A 12,356-nucleotide genomic window follows, 5' to 3' on the forward strand; every position below is an offset into this window, starting at 1 on the left:
GGTGTGTGACTCTCCCTTGTATCATACAGCAGCCAGGGTGGTGGGAAGGCAGTTATTTCAAATGTAGATCTGTGCTCTTCTCTCTGATTTCTTCTGCTGCTTCTTCCCAGGTCATTATGGAAGTTCGTTCACCCATTGGATGGAGAGGTGGTGTTAGGGGAGTGAATGGTTTGTTTTCTGTATGCTACTCTTGTACCCTACTTGAAGCACCCACATGGCAATAAGCCTGATGGGTAAAATTCAGGCCTCTTTAACTCAAAATAATTTCCAAAAATTAGATCCCTTTAACTAACTAAGAAATAAATTTAGGAAAACTAATCCATGACTTTAGTGAACTTCGTAACTTCAGTGGTTCTGTCTGATGCTCATGCTGCTGTCTGGAAATATGCTAAATGTATTATTTTGCAAGTAAGGTGGCAATACAAAACACCGAGATTCTCTGTTCAGCTCCTGGAGAGTGTACAGGGAACCTGCTTCCCCAAGGAAGGTCTCCATGACCTAGAGGCATGTGTGTAAAAGGTATATAGTACTTGACACCAGAGGAAGGGGAAATCAGAGTTGATCAGAGCAACACTGTGTGGAGGAACCACCACAAATGATATCTATCTGTATTATTCCAGAAAAGTGACCGAGTAAGAAACCTAGTACTCATCACTGCCTGCATATGACCAGACTGTTGCAGGACCAGCTTTCCACTTTCACCCATAGACACACAAAGCAAGAATGCCAAACACTAGAGCTAATCTTGTTCATGACTCCATCCTGCTTATGCCTTTGGGAAGGTCAAGTTAGGGTCTACAGACAAGATCTCTCTGCGTGTATATCCAGGCCTGTTAAGAGCGGTGGGCAGAGGGATTCAAGACATCTCTGACTCTGCTGGAATACCTGCTAAGGAGGGTCTGATGCTCACAGTATCAATGAATGGTTCTCTGATCTCCTTGCGAACGCATTAGAAATGTTAAGGTTTATCTGAATGCTGAATGAGTGCAAATTGCTCTGTGTGAAAGCAATAGAAGGAAGGAGAAGAGCTCTGTGAAGTGCATGTGCTGAAGGCACCTGGAGTAGGAGTTCATCAAGATCCCAGAACGCACCTACATGCAGCTTCTCCAGACACCCAGATTAGGAGGCAAGGGGCAAGTGAATTCTGCTTGTTCTTGGCTGAGGCAGGATAGAGACTGTGATCCCTGTCTTCTCCTACATGGGTCAAAAGGGCATGTTCAAGTCCAGCACATGTTCACCATCCTATGAGGAACTCAGGGGTTGTGAGTAGGACTTGATAACGGGCATCCCCTCCACGCAGCCACCTTGTCTCTACTTTGCCCCTTGCCTGGGTGACAGAAGGGCCGTAACTATTCAAGTATGTATGCAGTGCTGAATATGAGGCACAGAGCCTCACAAGTGCTTCATGTGTCAAATGCTGAGGTGCAGTTCCCCCTTCCCAGGCAGGAGGTGAGTTTCAATAGCCACAGCTGGATTTAAACCAGTGACTTAGTGTTAGAGCCACCAGTGCCAGTTAGTCTGGGTCATGCTATAAGCAGGCTGAGAGGAAGGGAGATATAGAAATCTTCCGGTGTGTAAAAAACTGGCTATTAAGAGGAAAGGAACAAGTTCTCTGGGTTCATGGTGAACAGGGCAAAAATCACATGTTTCATATGCAGAAAAAGAGGCTTCAGACATTAGGAACAATGTTGTCTCAGCAAGAGTAGTGCAGCAGCAGGACAGATCTTCCAGGGAGGGCATGAAGTCTCCATCATCAGAGATTTATAAAAGCAGGATTGAGGGATAGCTCTCAAAGTTCACGCAGACCTATTTTTCATTGCTCTGTGGGTCTGAAAGCCGAGTCTTGTTCTAGGTTTGTAAAACAAATGTAAACTGGCCATTAAAATCCTGGCCTCTGTTTTCTGTGACTCAGGCAGAGTATAGGTTATGGTTAGTGTTCCCCTCCACTAACTGCAGTCACATCTGTCATGTCTGTGCTGTACCTAGAAACCTCGATCAGGTTCTCATCAGGGTCTCGGAAATAGATGGATGTTATTGGACCCATAGCACCAGTTCTGGCCACAGGACCTTCTTCAACCTTCACCCCGCAGGCCTGAGAGGAGACATAAAAGCCAGCATTTCAAGCTTAAGGGAGTCTTATCAGAGAGTTGTGCACTCTTCCCCCAGCCCTGAAAACATGAGCTTTTAGATAACAAAATTCTGACATCCCCAAGGCACAGGCCCTGAAAATGTTACTTGAGAGGCTCTGGCCAGGTCTCTTCAGACCACTGACAGGGTCTTCAATGGCAAGGCCAACCAAGCTGTGCTTCTGTCAGTCCTCTGACCTTGGGTCATCCTATCCCACAGCACTGAAAAAGTGTCCAGCTCAGAAACACACAATCAGGCTAGACTGGACTGTGAGATCTTTGGGGAGAGAGATGAGGCTGAAAAAAATGTAATACGGAGGGCCAGCACTAATGGCCTGTCCTGACACCTTTAGGCATGAACATCTGTATTGAGCACAGAAGATTTTGGCAGGTACTGAGCACTGCTACACCTCTAATGAAAGGTCTGTAAGGCTCAGCATATTTCTCCTGGACTGTTACATCTTGTCCTCCTGGAAACAACTCAGCTGATACCTCTCATCATCACCTCACAGGGCCCTGATACTCGGCCTTGGGTCCTGGTGGAAGCACAATGCACAGCACCTCTGCCATACTGCTAAATCTTGCAGGGAGGTCTTGCTCTTTTATACCAGCCTTCTGCCCAGCACACATTGGCTTGCAAGTATGCCAGAACTAGTGCTTATTTTTCCAGATGTTGCAAAATAAAATCTAAGAGATTCCTTTCAATGCACTTCTCATATTTAACTCAGAGTCCTCTCTCTTACACTGTTCAGTTGCAGGCATTTCAATAGAGCTTGATTGGTGCCCATAAAAGTACAATTGCAACTGAAGTTGCAGTTGAAGGCAAATTCATTAGCTCTGTTTCCAGACTGGCCCCTCAGCTCTCTCATTACAGCCCCAGCCCACACCACCATATGCATACTCTCCACCTTCCTCACCTTCAGGTGTTCAAGCAGCTGGTCCAGGGGGGTCTGCGTGATAAGGCAAAAATCTGCAGAACCGGGGACCGGACATAGAGCCTTGGGTTCAAATTCCTTCCCAGCCTCATGAAGGTTAAACTTCTGGCAGCCAAAACATAAAGCTTTGCGGTTTTCCTGTCCCCAAAGAGAAGAATCAATGTCCTGTAAGACTTATTCACCTTGAAGTCTTCAGTATCCATTCACCTGTGTAGTCCTAAAACCTGGGGACTTGACTTTCCTATCTTCTCTGGGCTCTCACTGTGGCAACTCAAGATAGGAACTGACCCCCACATTTCCACTACATCTCTGGAGATGTGGAGTGACCCAAGAAAGGTAGCGTGAGACCTGTAACCGCGTGCAGTTACTCTTCCAGCCCATAACAATGCCAGTGTTCAGTCCTGGACACCCTCCAACCTGTCTGTGGGCAGCCACAAAAATAATGCACCAACTGACGCTACAGAGAGAACAAATATGAAACAGCAGGAAGAGAGTGAGGAAGAAGGTTTTGGCACCTCTTTTCTTTACAGACCCTCAGGGAGATTTCTGCAGGCACATATGGCAGCTGAGGGCTGAGCCCCATCAAAATGCAATACAGCAACCTGTCATATGTGCCCACCTGAAGAACAAAGAGGTGCTCACTGTAGCCCTGGGATGTGAGTGCAACTGCTTTACATAAACCTGGCAGGGCAGGGGGGAAGGAAATAAGCTTGAGAGTTATAAAGGTGCAGTGCAGATATTCAAAGCAGGTAAAGTGATCTGAAACTTGGGCGCAGCATGGGTTGGGGCTGTCCTGAACAGACTACTCATCTTTTCCTCTGTCAGTGGCAATATCAAAACAAGAGCGTGTTTAGAGGATTTATGGGTTTGCGAGTTCTCCTCCTTTAGTCCTCACAACTATTTTTTCCAAGGAACCTCTCCTTCTTTCTCACTTTGACTCCTTCTGCAGTGTGGTTTGAACCTTTCCTTGACTCAGCTTGACTCTCTTGAAACTCAGACCTTGATGGCCTACAGTTTGTGATGGTCCTGCCATCCCCACTCCAAAGGGATGCCCCAAGAAGTGCTGTCAGAGGTCCACAGTGTCTGGCTACCAGTCCAGGACTGTATTTTCAGGTGTCCTAGGCCTAAGCCTCACCTGTACCCATGTTACCTTGAAAGTGACCACCTCCATGCCAAGGACTTTGGAATAAAAGGCCACAGTGTCCTCAATGCTCTTCACAGTCAACACAAGGTGGTCCAGTCGCTGGATGAAACAAGGGGGTGGACTCATGTGCTCCTCCTTCCAGGACATTATCTCAGGGACAGGAACAAGACCATGAAACTACAGAAGATGAAGTTTAAGAGCAACCAAACCCTCACGGAGCCAGTCCAGGCAGCTGTGAACTGAACTGTGAATGGAGATCAAACCGGTTTTCTTCTGCCCTGCAGGTGGCACAAGCACAGAATCAATATATTCTCCTCCCCGGAAGGGCCTCAGACTCCAGCTCAGCTCTGGTGGGACCTGAGCATGCCAGAGCCCAGCGGCTGGGGCAAGCCCTGGAGCACCAGCTGGGGGGCTGAGCTGAGGACTGAGGTCACTGAGATGCTGAGCTCACAATGAATAAAAATCTATGCACTAAGAATGGATGGTGTATCTGACCCATCCCTCCAGCCTTCTTTGGTCTGCTCCCATCCTCCTTCACCTCCAAATGAAGGGCCAGAAGAGGGCATCAGGACTGAAGCAACAGTTTAGCATCCCCTTGGAAAAGGGCTGCATCTGGATCTCACAGGCAGGGAACAGAATCTCTGCCTGTGCCAATATAATGTAGCTGTAAAATACAGACTGTAAGGTAAGGATTATGGCCCTGATCGAGAGGATGGGAATCTCATCTCTGATGTGACCCTACTGTGGAACTGAGCCCAAGCTCTGCACAGGGCAAATGGCTGAGAGTTGTAGCTCTGGGACTGTGATATGGTAACTCAGTGTAGCGGCAGGGCAACAGCAGTGTGAGAGCAGCCTGAGGATGCTGGAAGACAGCTGATTTTTCAGGTTTGTTTTATAAGTTCTCAGGCCCAGGCATAGTCAGTTTTATTAAGCGTGCTGTAAATATTTTAATGGTCTGACTGTAATATCCCAGTTTCACTGGGGGTGCAGGGGAAGGGAGGATGAAAAAAAACCCAGAAGACTTTTATTCCCCATCAACACAGGTTTAAAATAGGTTTAGGTTACTTCATTCAGCGGCAGCAGACCTTCCTGTTGTTCTCCAGAGTCTGGGAGCACCTTTGAATCAAGCTGTGAAAAGCAAATGGATTTGGCCCTGGTGGCCTGGTTAGTTTGTTGGGAGACTGAGAAGTCTTCATTTTATTTTTGTCTTGGTTTATTTTACCTTTAGAAAACCAGACTCTGGAAACTGTGGGCCTCTAACCAGGAAGGCTGTGACAAGCCCCTCACAAATGGAGTCAAGTTTCCTTCAAATCACTAACCGCTCTGTACTTACATATATTTACTTCTCTGTTAAAAAGCCCCAAATTCTGGGGTAAATGATGTATCACTATTCTGAGATCTTCAACAAGTTCTCCAATGACCCCCCGTATAAAAGACACACAACACTCCTGCTGGCTCTCAGGGAAAACAAGCAGATGGAAAGCAAACCTTTTAACCCAGCATTAAGTGACACCAATCAGAAAACACAGCCCACAAAACCAACCCCTTTTTGCCCTTGCCATTCGCCTTCATACTCCTGACTCAATAGCAAGCAGAGGGTGAGGCTGATGCCAGAGATTCTTGGCGCTTGTATCCAGCACCACGGTGTGTAGGACTCACTAGCCTTGGTTTACAGTGTGTCTCCTGGTGTTTTCTCACATTTGGGTTCTTATCCTCTGGCATTGCCCTGCTGCAACAGGGTGCATGGGAAACGGCTGCCAAGGAGAGATTTCAAAGCTCTGCTGACCCAAGAGCGAGGTCAGTGTAAAAGCAGGCACAGTTTCGCCAGGGCAAAACATTCACCTCTTCCCTGAAGTCAGAGGCACTTGCTTGGAGCAGGACCCTGCTGTCACCAAGCCAGAGCTGATGTACAGCATGCCCCCAAATATCCCCTGTTATTGTTTGCACTAGATAGGGAGAGAATCTGTTAATAGAGGCAAAGAAAAGGCAGCAAGAACCCAATGCAAGCGCCCCTCCTCCTTGTTGCAGATGGTGTTTGGTGTTTAACAACTTCACCTTCGCGCAGCCCGGGCCTCCGTCCCTCTGCAAAACCCTACTGCTCTTCCATAGGGGTTTGTCTCATCTGAAAAACAAGGAAACACTCATCCAGGAAGTTTTACTGAGTGCTCTCTAGTTGCGGGGCCCTCATTTCACAGCCTGCAACTCCCACTCCCTGCCTAATAAACTTCCCAGCCCAACCCTCACTGCCCGTGGGGATGTGTAAGCTTTGCAGCCCCTCAGCAAACAACCGCAGGGAGATCAGATCACGAAAGGAAACTGAGTACCTGCAAGCAGGAGAGGCAGAGCAGCTGGGAAACCTGCTGTCGGAAGAGCGTGCCAGGCCCTGTGATTATCCACTTCCTGGTGCCCAGGGCTGAGCTGTGCTGGGAGCAGCGTCGTAGACATAAAGGAAAAAAAAAACCCCACAAGATTAGAAACAAGAGCTCTGAGCATTTCATCTGGGATAAAGACCAGGGACAGTTTAGCCATGTATCTTTCCCTCACAAGGGAAAGCTGTATTAATGTGCTATATTAAAGCACACTGTTGAGGTTGCTGCTTATTCTAGGGTGGCTTACTGGTCAGAAGACAGCAAGGATGTCTCTAGAGAAGAGGACCTGAGCCAGCCAGCTGCAACAGGTTCCCTCCCCCAGCAACTGGCAAGCGGGCCTTTTCTCCTCATTGCCCCCAGGACCATTTTTTACCATGCAACATGCCAGGGTGTTCTTGCCCCACAAGACACTTGATGCCCCTGGGAGCACTGTAAGCCAGTGCTCCCATTCTGCAAAAAATGAATGAGCTACGGGCATCACACTAACAAACCAAGCGTGTAGCAAGGAGCAACAGCAAAAGAGTCTCAGAGTGGTGTTCGCATTTCTGGACATCAGAAAGGGAGTGGAGGGACAAGGTGGCATGTCCAAGGAGGTTGTCTGTGACCTGGGGCACAGTTTGAGATTTTCTTCTACAGAAAGTAAATCTGAAAAAAATAGAATGGAGTTTTGAAAGCTCTGAAGCTCTCCAGGCACTCAGCTCCAAGGCAATGACTAGTTCAGGCTGAGGAAAAGCTGCTGGAGGAAGTAGTTCAAGGCTCAGGACACGCTGTGCCAGAAACATTCTGCATAAACCTTCTCCACCCAAACTGCCCACACTTCACATGGTATAGCAATACTTCAAATAAAATGAATATTTCCAATATCTGAAATTCAAGCGTCTATTTGAAGTACACAAAAATGACATCTTGGGAATTGTCAAAAAGCCTGTTTTGTGCAGTACAAATTGATTCCCCATCAAATTTTCCAGGTCAGCCCGCAGAATCCCTATTTCCCCCAGCCCTACCTCATGTGTTATTTCCTGTCTCCAACCATCTGCTGTCAGCTGGTGATGGTGACAGTGAGTAGGTTAGATAAACTAATCCTGGGACATGTAATAGCTCCCTTGTGCTTCAAGATCACCGTGGGTTTGTCTACACTGGCCAAGGCACAGCTGAGAGGAAAATCCCCAGGAAGTGCTGAGCGGGCTGGTAGGTGGGCAGTGCATAGGCAGAGCTGAGTTAAAGACTGTTGCTCCCCTTCTAGCCCTTCCCAAACCCCAGGAACAGGGCAGGATGATATCACACTCTTCAGGTCACAGCTTGGTGAGAGCCTCAGTTAGATTCACCTCCCAGGGCAGTTGTGTAGCACTCGCACGCCTGCCCAGGCAGTTAACATTCGCCTTCTTGCCCTGCTGCCCGTCTCGCAGTACTAGTGTGAGTAAAGCCTGTTTTTTCCCCAGTGCTCCTGTGCTGAGGACACCTCACGTCCTGAGCTTCTCCTCCGGCAAGCTGCCTACCCAGAGGGCAGGCTGGCAGGACACACACTGGCTTGACAGGCACAGGGGGATGAAGCGATTCTTCCTCCAGGCTGCACACGCACAACATCAGATTTCTGCACCCCTGTGAAGGGACCCAGACCCCCTCCAGGCTCTGCGGCACTCCACCCCCTTCCGCTTTCTGCTCCTAGGACTCAGCCTGCGTCCTTTGCTCTCCCCTCGCCGCACTGACACTGCACAGCTATCCAATCTCCCTCTGCATTTACTGACTGGCTCTTACACAGGGCACAGCACAGACTGGCAGATCGGCCAGACTCCCAGGTTTTAATCACAGGTATCACAGTACTTTGTGCTGTCCCTTAGCGACTCTCTGTCTCCAGTGGGGGGGTTACACTAGTTTCCATATGTGAAGCAACAGAAGAAAGAGGCTCCAAACTCTCTGGATGGAGAAACATGTAAATCTGCCCTGAGGGCAATTACAGAAAACGGACTACATTTACTTTTGAAACCTGAGTAACAGACAGCCCACTCCTGCAGTTCCTCTCTGCCAGCTGGCCCAATTCAGGGCAAACAGGGCAGAAGGCTGTTTGGCTCATGCTGCAGCCTCATTTGGAGGAGTCTGTTGGTGTCTCTTCCTTCTGTCGGCCTCTGGTTTTCACAAGACTTGTGGGAACTGCCTGCCTCCATGATTTCTGCTCTCCTGTTCAGTCTAGATGACATGATCAAGGGCTGCAATAGCTGCATAGTGGGCCTGGCAGACATATGGCTAAACAAGCAGATGGATGGCTGAAGCCTCACTCTCTTGTGAAAAATACTGATATCTTTTCTTTACTGAAACTCTCGAAGTTCTTTTCACAGATGTCAGTCACAGGACTCCAGCCAGACAGCAGGACTTCTGCACAGTTTTTATGGCTTTGACACAATCTGTGCAAATACTGCTGAGGAATAATTCTGTGAGGAGTGGTAGCTTTCACTCTGTTTCTTTTGCCCTTTTCTTCCCAGCCAGGCATTCAGGATGATTATCTTTTCAGCTCAAGATATCTTTGGAGTATTTCTCAACTGGACTCCAGACCACTCCCTGGCCTGCTCTCCTGAGCTCTGAAATTGGATCCAAGCAAATATTCCAGCAAGATAGTCAGGCATCTCTCTCAGCAACACAAATCCAGTCCTATGCTTGTGAAATGACAACGATTTCAGGAGAATAACCCATCTTGTCAAATGGAAAGCCATGTTCTTTTCCAAGGTCTCTGGCAGTCCATCAACTCTCTAGCTTCTCCTCTGTTTGAGTGCAAGCTCCAGTGCACCCTCCACCTTTATTTATGAAGGTCAAACTCGAAAGACTGCATTTTCTCCTGGCAGCTCCTGCATTAGCCAGCTTTTTATATGCCTTCTTTTTCCAGCATCTGATATCTAAGAAAGTTGCTTTATAAACTCAGGGGCAAAGACTGTGCCAGCTTGTTGTGTCAAGGATGAAAATGTGTTTGCTTAGACTTTCAACTCTGCCTGCAAGAGATAATTATATTAATACTGGAAACTACTCAGACCTTGTTCTCCCTTTAGTCTGCCTGTGCTTTGAGCACAGGGACAAAGCAGTATGTATAACAGCTAACTTCAAGGAAAGGGGTATAGTGAGGGAGTTTGATAGCCCTTTCTCCCTTAGCAACATTTGAATTTTTGATTTGCGTATTTTTGACTTGCGTATTTTTGACATATACGCAGAGTATCACCTTGGACCAATATCCAGAATGAACTTTTTCCCTCTCACCACAAAAGTGTCTTCCTTCAGCCCATTTATGCACCTACAACCAGAGAAAATGTATCCTCAGCAGAAAATTGGTTATCCAGACTGCATGCACTGAAAGACAAGAAGTCTGGGCCTTGCTGTATTGAGGCTGAGCAATAGCTGAATATCTTGTGTTAATTTGCATTGAGGTTCTAGTGCAAAGCTTGATTCCATTTCAGTGCTCATCTGAGGTGGAAAACAAAACTTCAGCCAAAACTTTGGGTGAAAGAACAAGGTCATTGAGGCCCGTCAGAGCCCTGATGGCAGTGACAAGCCTTAATAGCCCTGACCAGCCTCATCTGGGGCATCGACCCATACCCCCTGCCCATAGGCCAGGAGCCCCATTTCAGCTCAGCCCTGGGCCTGAACCTGCCTGAGCTACATTGGAGGAGTGATGATCTCCAGCTCAGCCACAGCCATGCCCCTCTCTGGCTATGGACCCCCTTGATCTGGACTGTGATCTGCAGACTGACTTCCTGGACTTCAGACCTGTCTCATTACTATGGACTTACTCAGTGGTCACTCGACTGTGTTGCCCTCACCAGGCCTGATTCTGACCCTGATCTGCAGATTTTGAGTTCTCAGCTTGATCTTGGACCTGGTTCATCACCATGAATGTGCCTGATGATCTGGACTCTTGGACCACCACCCCTGGGCCTGCCCTGCTCAGCCTGTGCAAGCACTGTGACACAGGGCCGTGACTGGTGAGTCCCCTGCCTGGCTGGCTGTGTCATCGTGCTCGCCTCACGGCTCCCTGTCCCTTAGGGAGCAGCTGGCCCTCACTGTTCCCTAGCAAGGCCTGTCATGGTGTTCCCAAAGAGCTATGTTGAAAGGCAGTCTGTTTCCAGCATCCTGGGTTTTACCTCTGGCCTTCGCAGGCTCTCTGCCTCTCCTTTCCCACTACAGCTACACTAATAAAGTAAGTTGGACCTGGACTTAGACCTTGGCCTGTGATTGTCCAGACCGCTTAATGGCTAGTATTCTTCCTGGCCCCGTTAGGCCCGTGTGAGCTAGCACGGTTTGGGAGACAAGGACTATTGCCAAGCAGCAGTACCCTATTCTGGGGGTAAGAGAGATTAGCCTCACAGGAAAAAGCCACTTGGAAAAGGAGACTGGCCTCCAGTCTAGAGATCGGCCCTAGCCTGCTTTGAGGTTTTAGGGGGTTCCGCAATATCAAATCTGACAAAAATTTGATGAGTGCTTTCATTTGCATTAATTTTTACTTGTATTGAAACAAGGAGTTCAGGGTCTTCATTTTTTAAAGGCATAGCTATACTGGGTAGTAAATCTGACCCAAGACAACATCACAAGACACAAGAATTACACAAAGGCTGTATTTTCAACAACAAAAAGACATTAACAAGTTTTGACATGGCTCTGGGATGCTTCTTGAGAAAATGGTGTAAGAACAGGAAATTCCCTGGGAAATTATTTTGGACCCCTAGAACAGTAGAGCTTGTTCTACTCCAGTTTTCCTTCAAGTAAAACTTTCCTCAGCTAAAAGCAATAAACCCTGTGACCTAAAGTAACTCTGAACTTTCAGCTCCCTGCATCGAAGTGCTGGTGGAGTAGCCATGTATGTTCTGATACCCAGATATAATAACACTAGAAACACATTTAGGTGACTTAGTGCAAAGCACCTTCTTGTCTTAGCACAGACTCACTGTAAAATCTGGAAACAGTTAAAAAGGGAGAAAATTCTTGGAAAGAAGATGGCTTTCACTGTTCAGCTGCACAGGACACTGGGAAGTGGTCTCCTGAAGAGGCACAGTATTGGCATGCACTTTGGCAGAAATTCAAGGTTTGGGGGGTTATTACTAGCTACACAAAGGTTCCTTGGAAGGAGAAAGCTATGGCTTAGGTCTGGAAATTCCATTTCCCCAAAGGGGATCTAGTCTAAGACTGGCAAGGCAAAGGCAATTTGGCATTAAGTTCAGGATGAGATCCCAGATATCAAATATTAGCCTGGGAAGGCGTTTGCATTTGAGTTTTGCTCCTTAAAGGTGTAGCTGCAGGGGGTTCCCAAGCTACACTCAACAGGCATACATTCAGACAGGGCTGCTTTTATATGCTGGACAGAGTGATGGAGTTGAAGTAGCTCAGTAAGTCTTCCATGGTGAAGTCCATGGTGATCCCTGACCCTGCATAACAACGCTGGATGAGATCCTCAAACTCCTGGTACTGTCGTATGAACTCCTGTTCCATAGCATGCCACACCACCTGGGGAAAAACACACAGACCATTAGCTGTCTCCTCATCAGTCCGTGACAGCTATACGCAGATACTTATTGCAGAGAAAAGCAGGTCCAGCATACTCTGCCACACTAAAGTAAGGCAGGCCAGAAGGAACACCTTTGTGCATCAGCAGGAGAAGATATACTGTGAAATAGCTGAACTCCCTGGCTGGCTCCATGGTCATCCACACTGCATGGATGATAGTTCATTCCCGGCCCCTTTTTTGAGCTGGACCAACCAGTTCTCCCTGAGGTGAAATCGTGAAGTGGTTTGGCCTGCCCTAGGCACT

General features: G+C 47.8%; 2 protein-coding genes across 4 annotated transcripts in view; both read right to left on the reverse strand.

Moving 5' to 3' along the window:
• Positions 1-268: 268 nt before the first annotated feature.
• Positions 269-6,585, reverse strand: GLOD5 (glyoxalase domain containing 5). 2 transcript variants are annotated; one of them, XM_064518064.1, is made up of 5 exons: positions 6,530-6,585; positions 5,539-6,327; positions 4,212-4,483; positions 3,044-3,199; positions 269-2,092 (listed from the first exon to the last, which is right to left on the reverse strand). In XM_064518064.1, exons 3-5 carry the CDS (start codon positions 4,350-4,352, stop codon positions 1,931-1,933), a joined length of 459 nt encoding a protein of 152 aa, XP_064374134.1. In that variant the 5' UTR covers positions 4,353-4,483; positions 5,539-6,327; positions 6,530-6,585; the 3' UTR covers positions 269-1,930. The 2 variants fall into 2 exon arrangements, with proteins under 2 accessions (XP_064374134.1, XP_064374133.1); XM_064518063.1 differs by having other exon boundaries at positions 6,261-6,327; positions 6,530-6,583.
• Positions 6,586-11,152: 4,567 nt separating this feature from the next.
• The window catches only part of LOC112982482 (exocyst complex component 1-like), a 42,049-nt gene continuing 40,845 nt past the window's right edge, over positions 11,153-12,356 (reverse strand). For both annotated transcript variants that reach the window (XM_026098921.2, XM_026098913.2), the window contains one exon: positions 11,153-12,052. In XM_026098921.2, the coding sequence (XP_025954706.2) occupies positions 11,897-12,052 (156 nt within the window). In that variant the 3' untranslated portion in view covers positions 11,153-11,896. The remainder of the gene's footprint in view (positions 12,053-12,356) is intronic.

This window comes from Dromaius novaehollandiae, chromosome 11 (genome assembly GCF_036370855.1).
Source record: "Dromaius novaehollandiae isolate bDroNov1 chromosome 11, bDroNov1.hap1, whole genome shotgun sequence".
In the NCBI taxonomy this organism is placed as follows: Eukaryota; Metazoa; Chordata; class Aves; order Casuariiformes; family Dromaiidae; genus Dromaius; species Dromaius novaehollandiae.

Excerpts from the sequence above, each read along its gene's own strand:
- GLOD5 (XM_064518064.1), bottom strand. The coding sequence starts at position 4,352 with ATGTCCTGGAAGGAGGAGCACATGAGTCCACCCCCTTGTTTCATCCAG. Across the intron at positions 3,200-4,211 it reads TGGAGGTGGTCACTTTCAAG|GAAAACCGCAAAGCTTTATG; the intron begins GTAACATGGGTA and ends CTTTGGGGACAG. Across the intron at positions 2,093-3,043 it reads AGCTGCTTGAACACCTGAAG|GCCTGCGGGGTGAAGGTTGA; the intron begins GTGAGGAAGGTG and ends GTCTCCTCTCAG.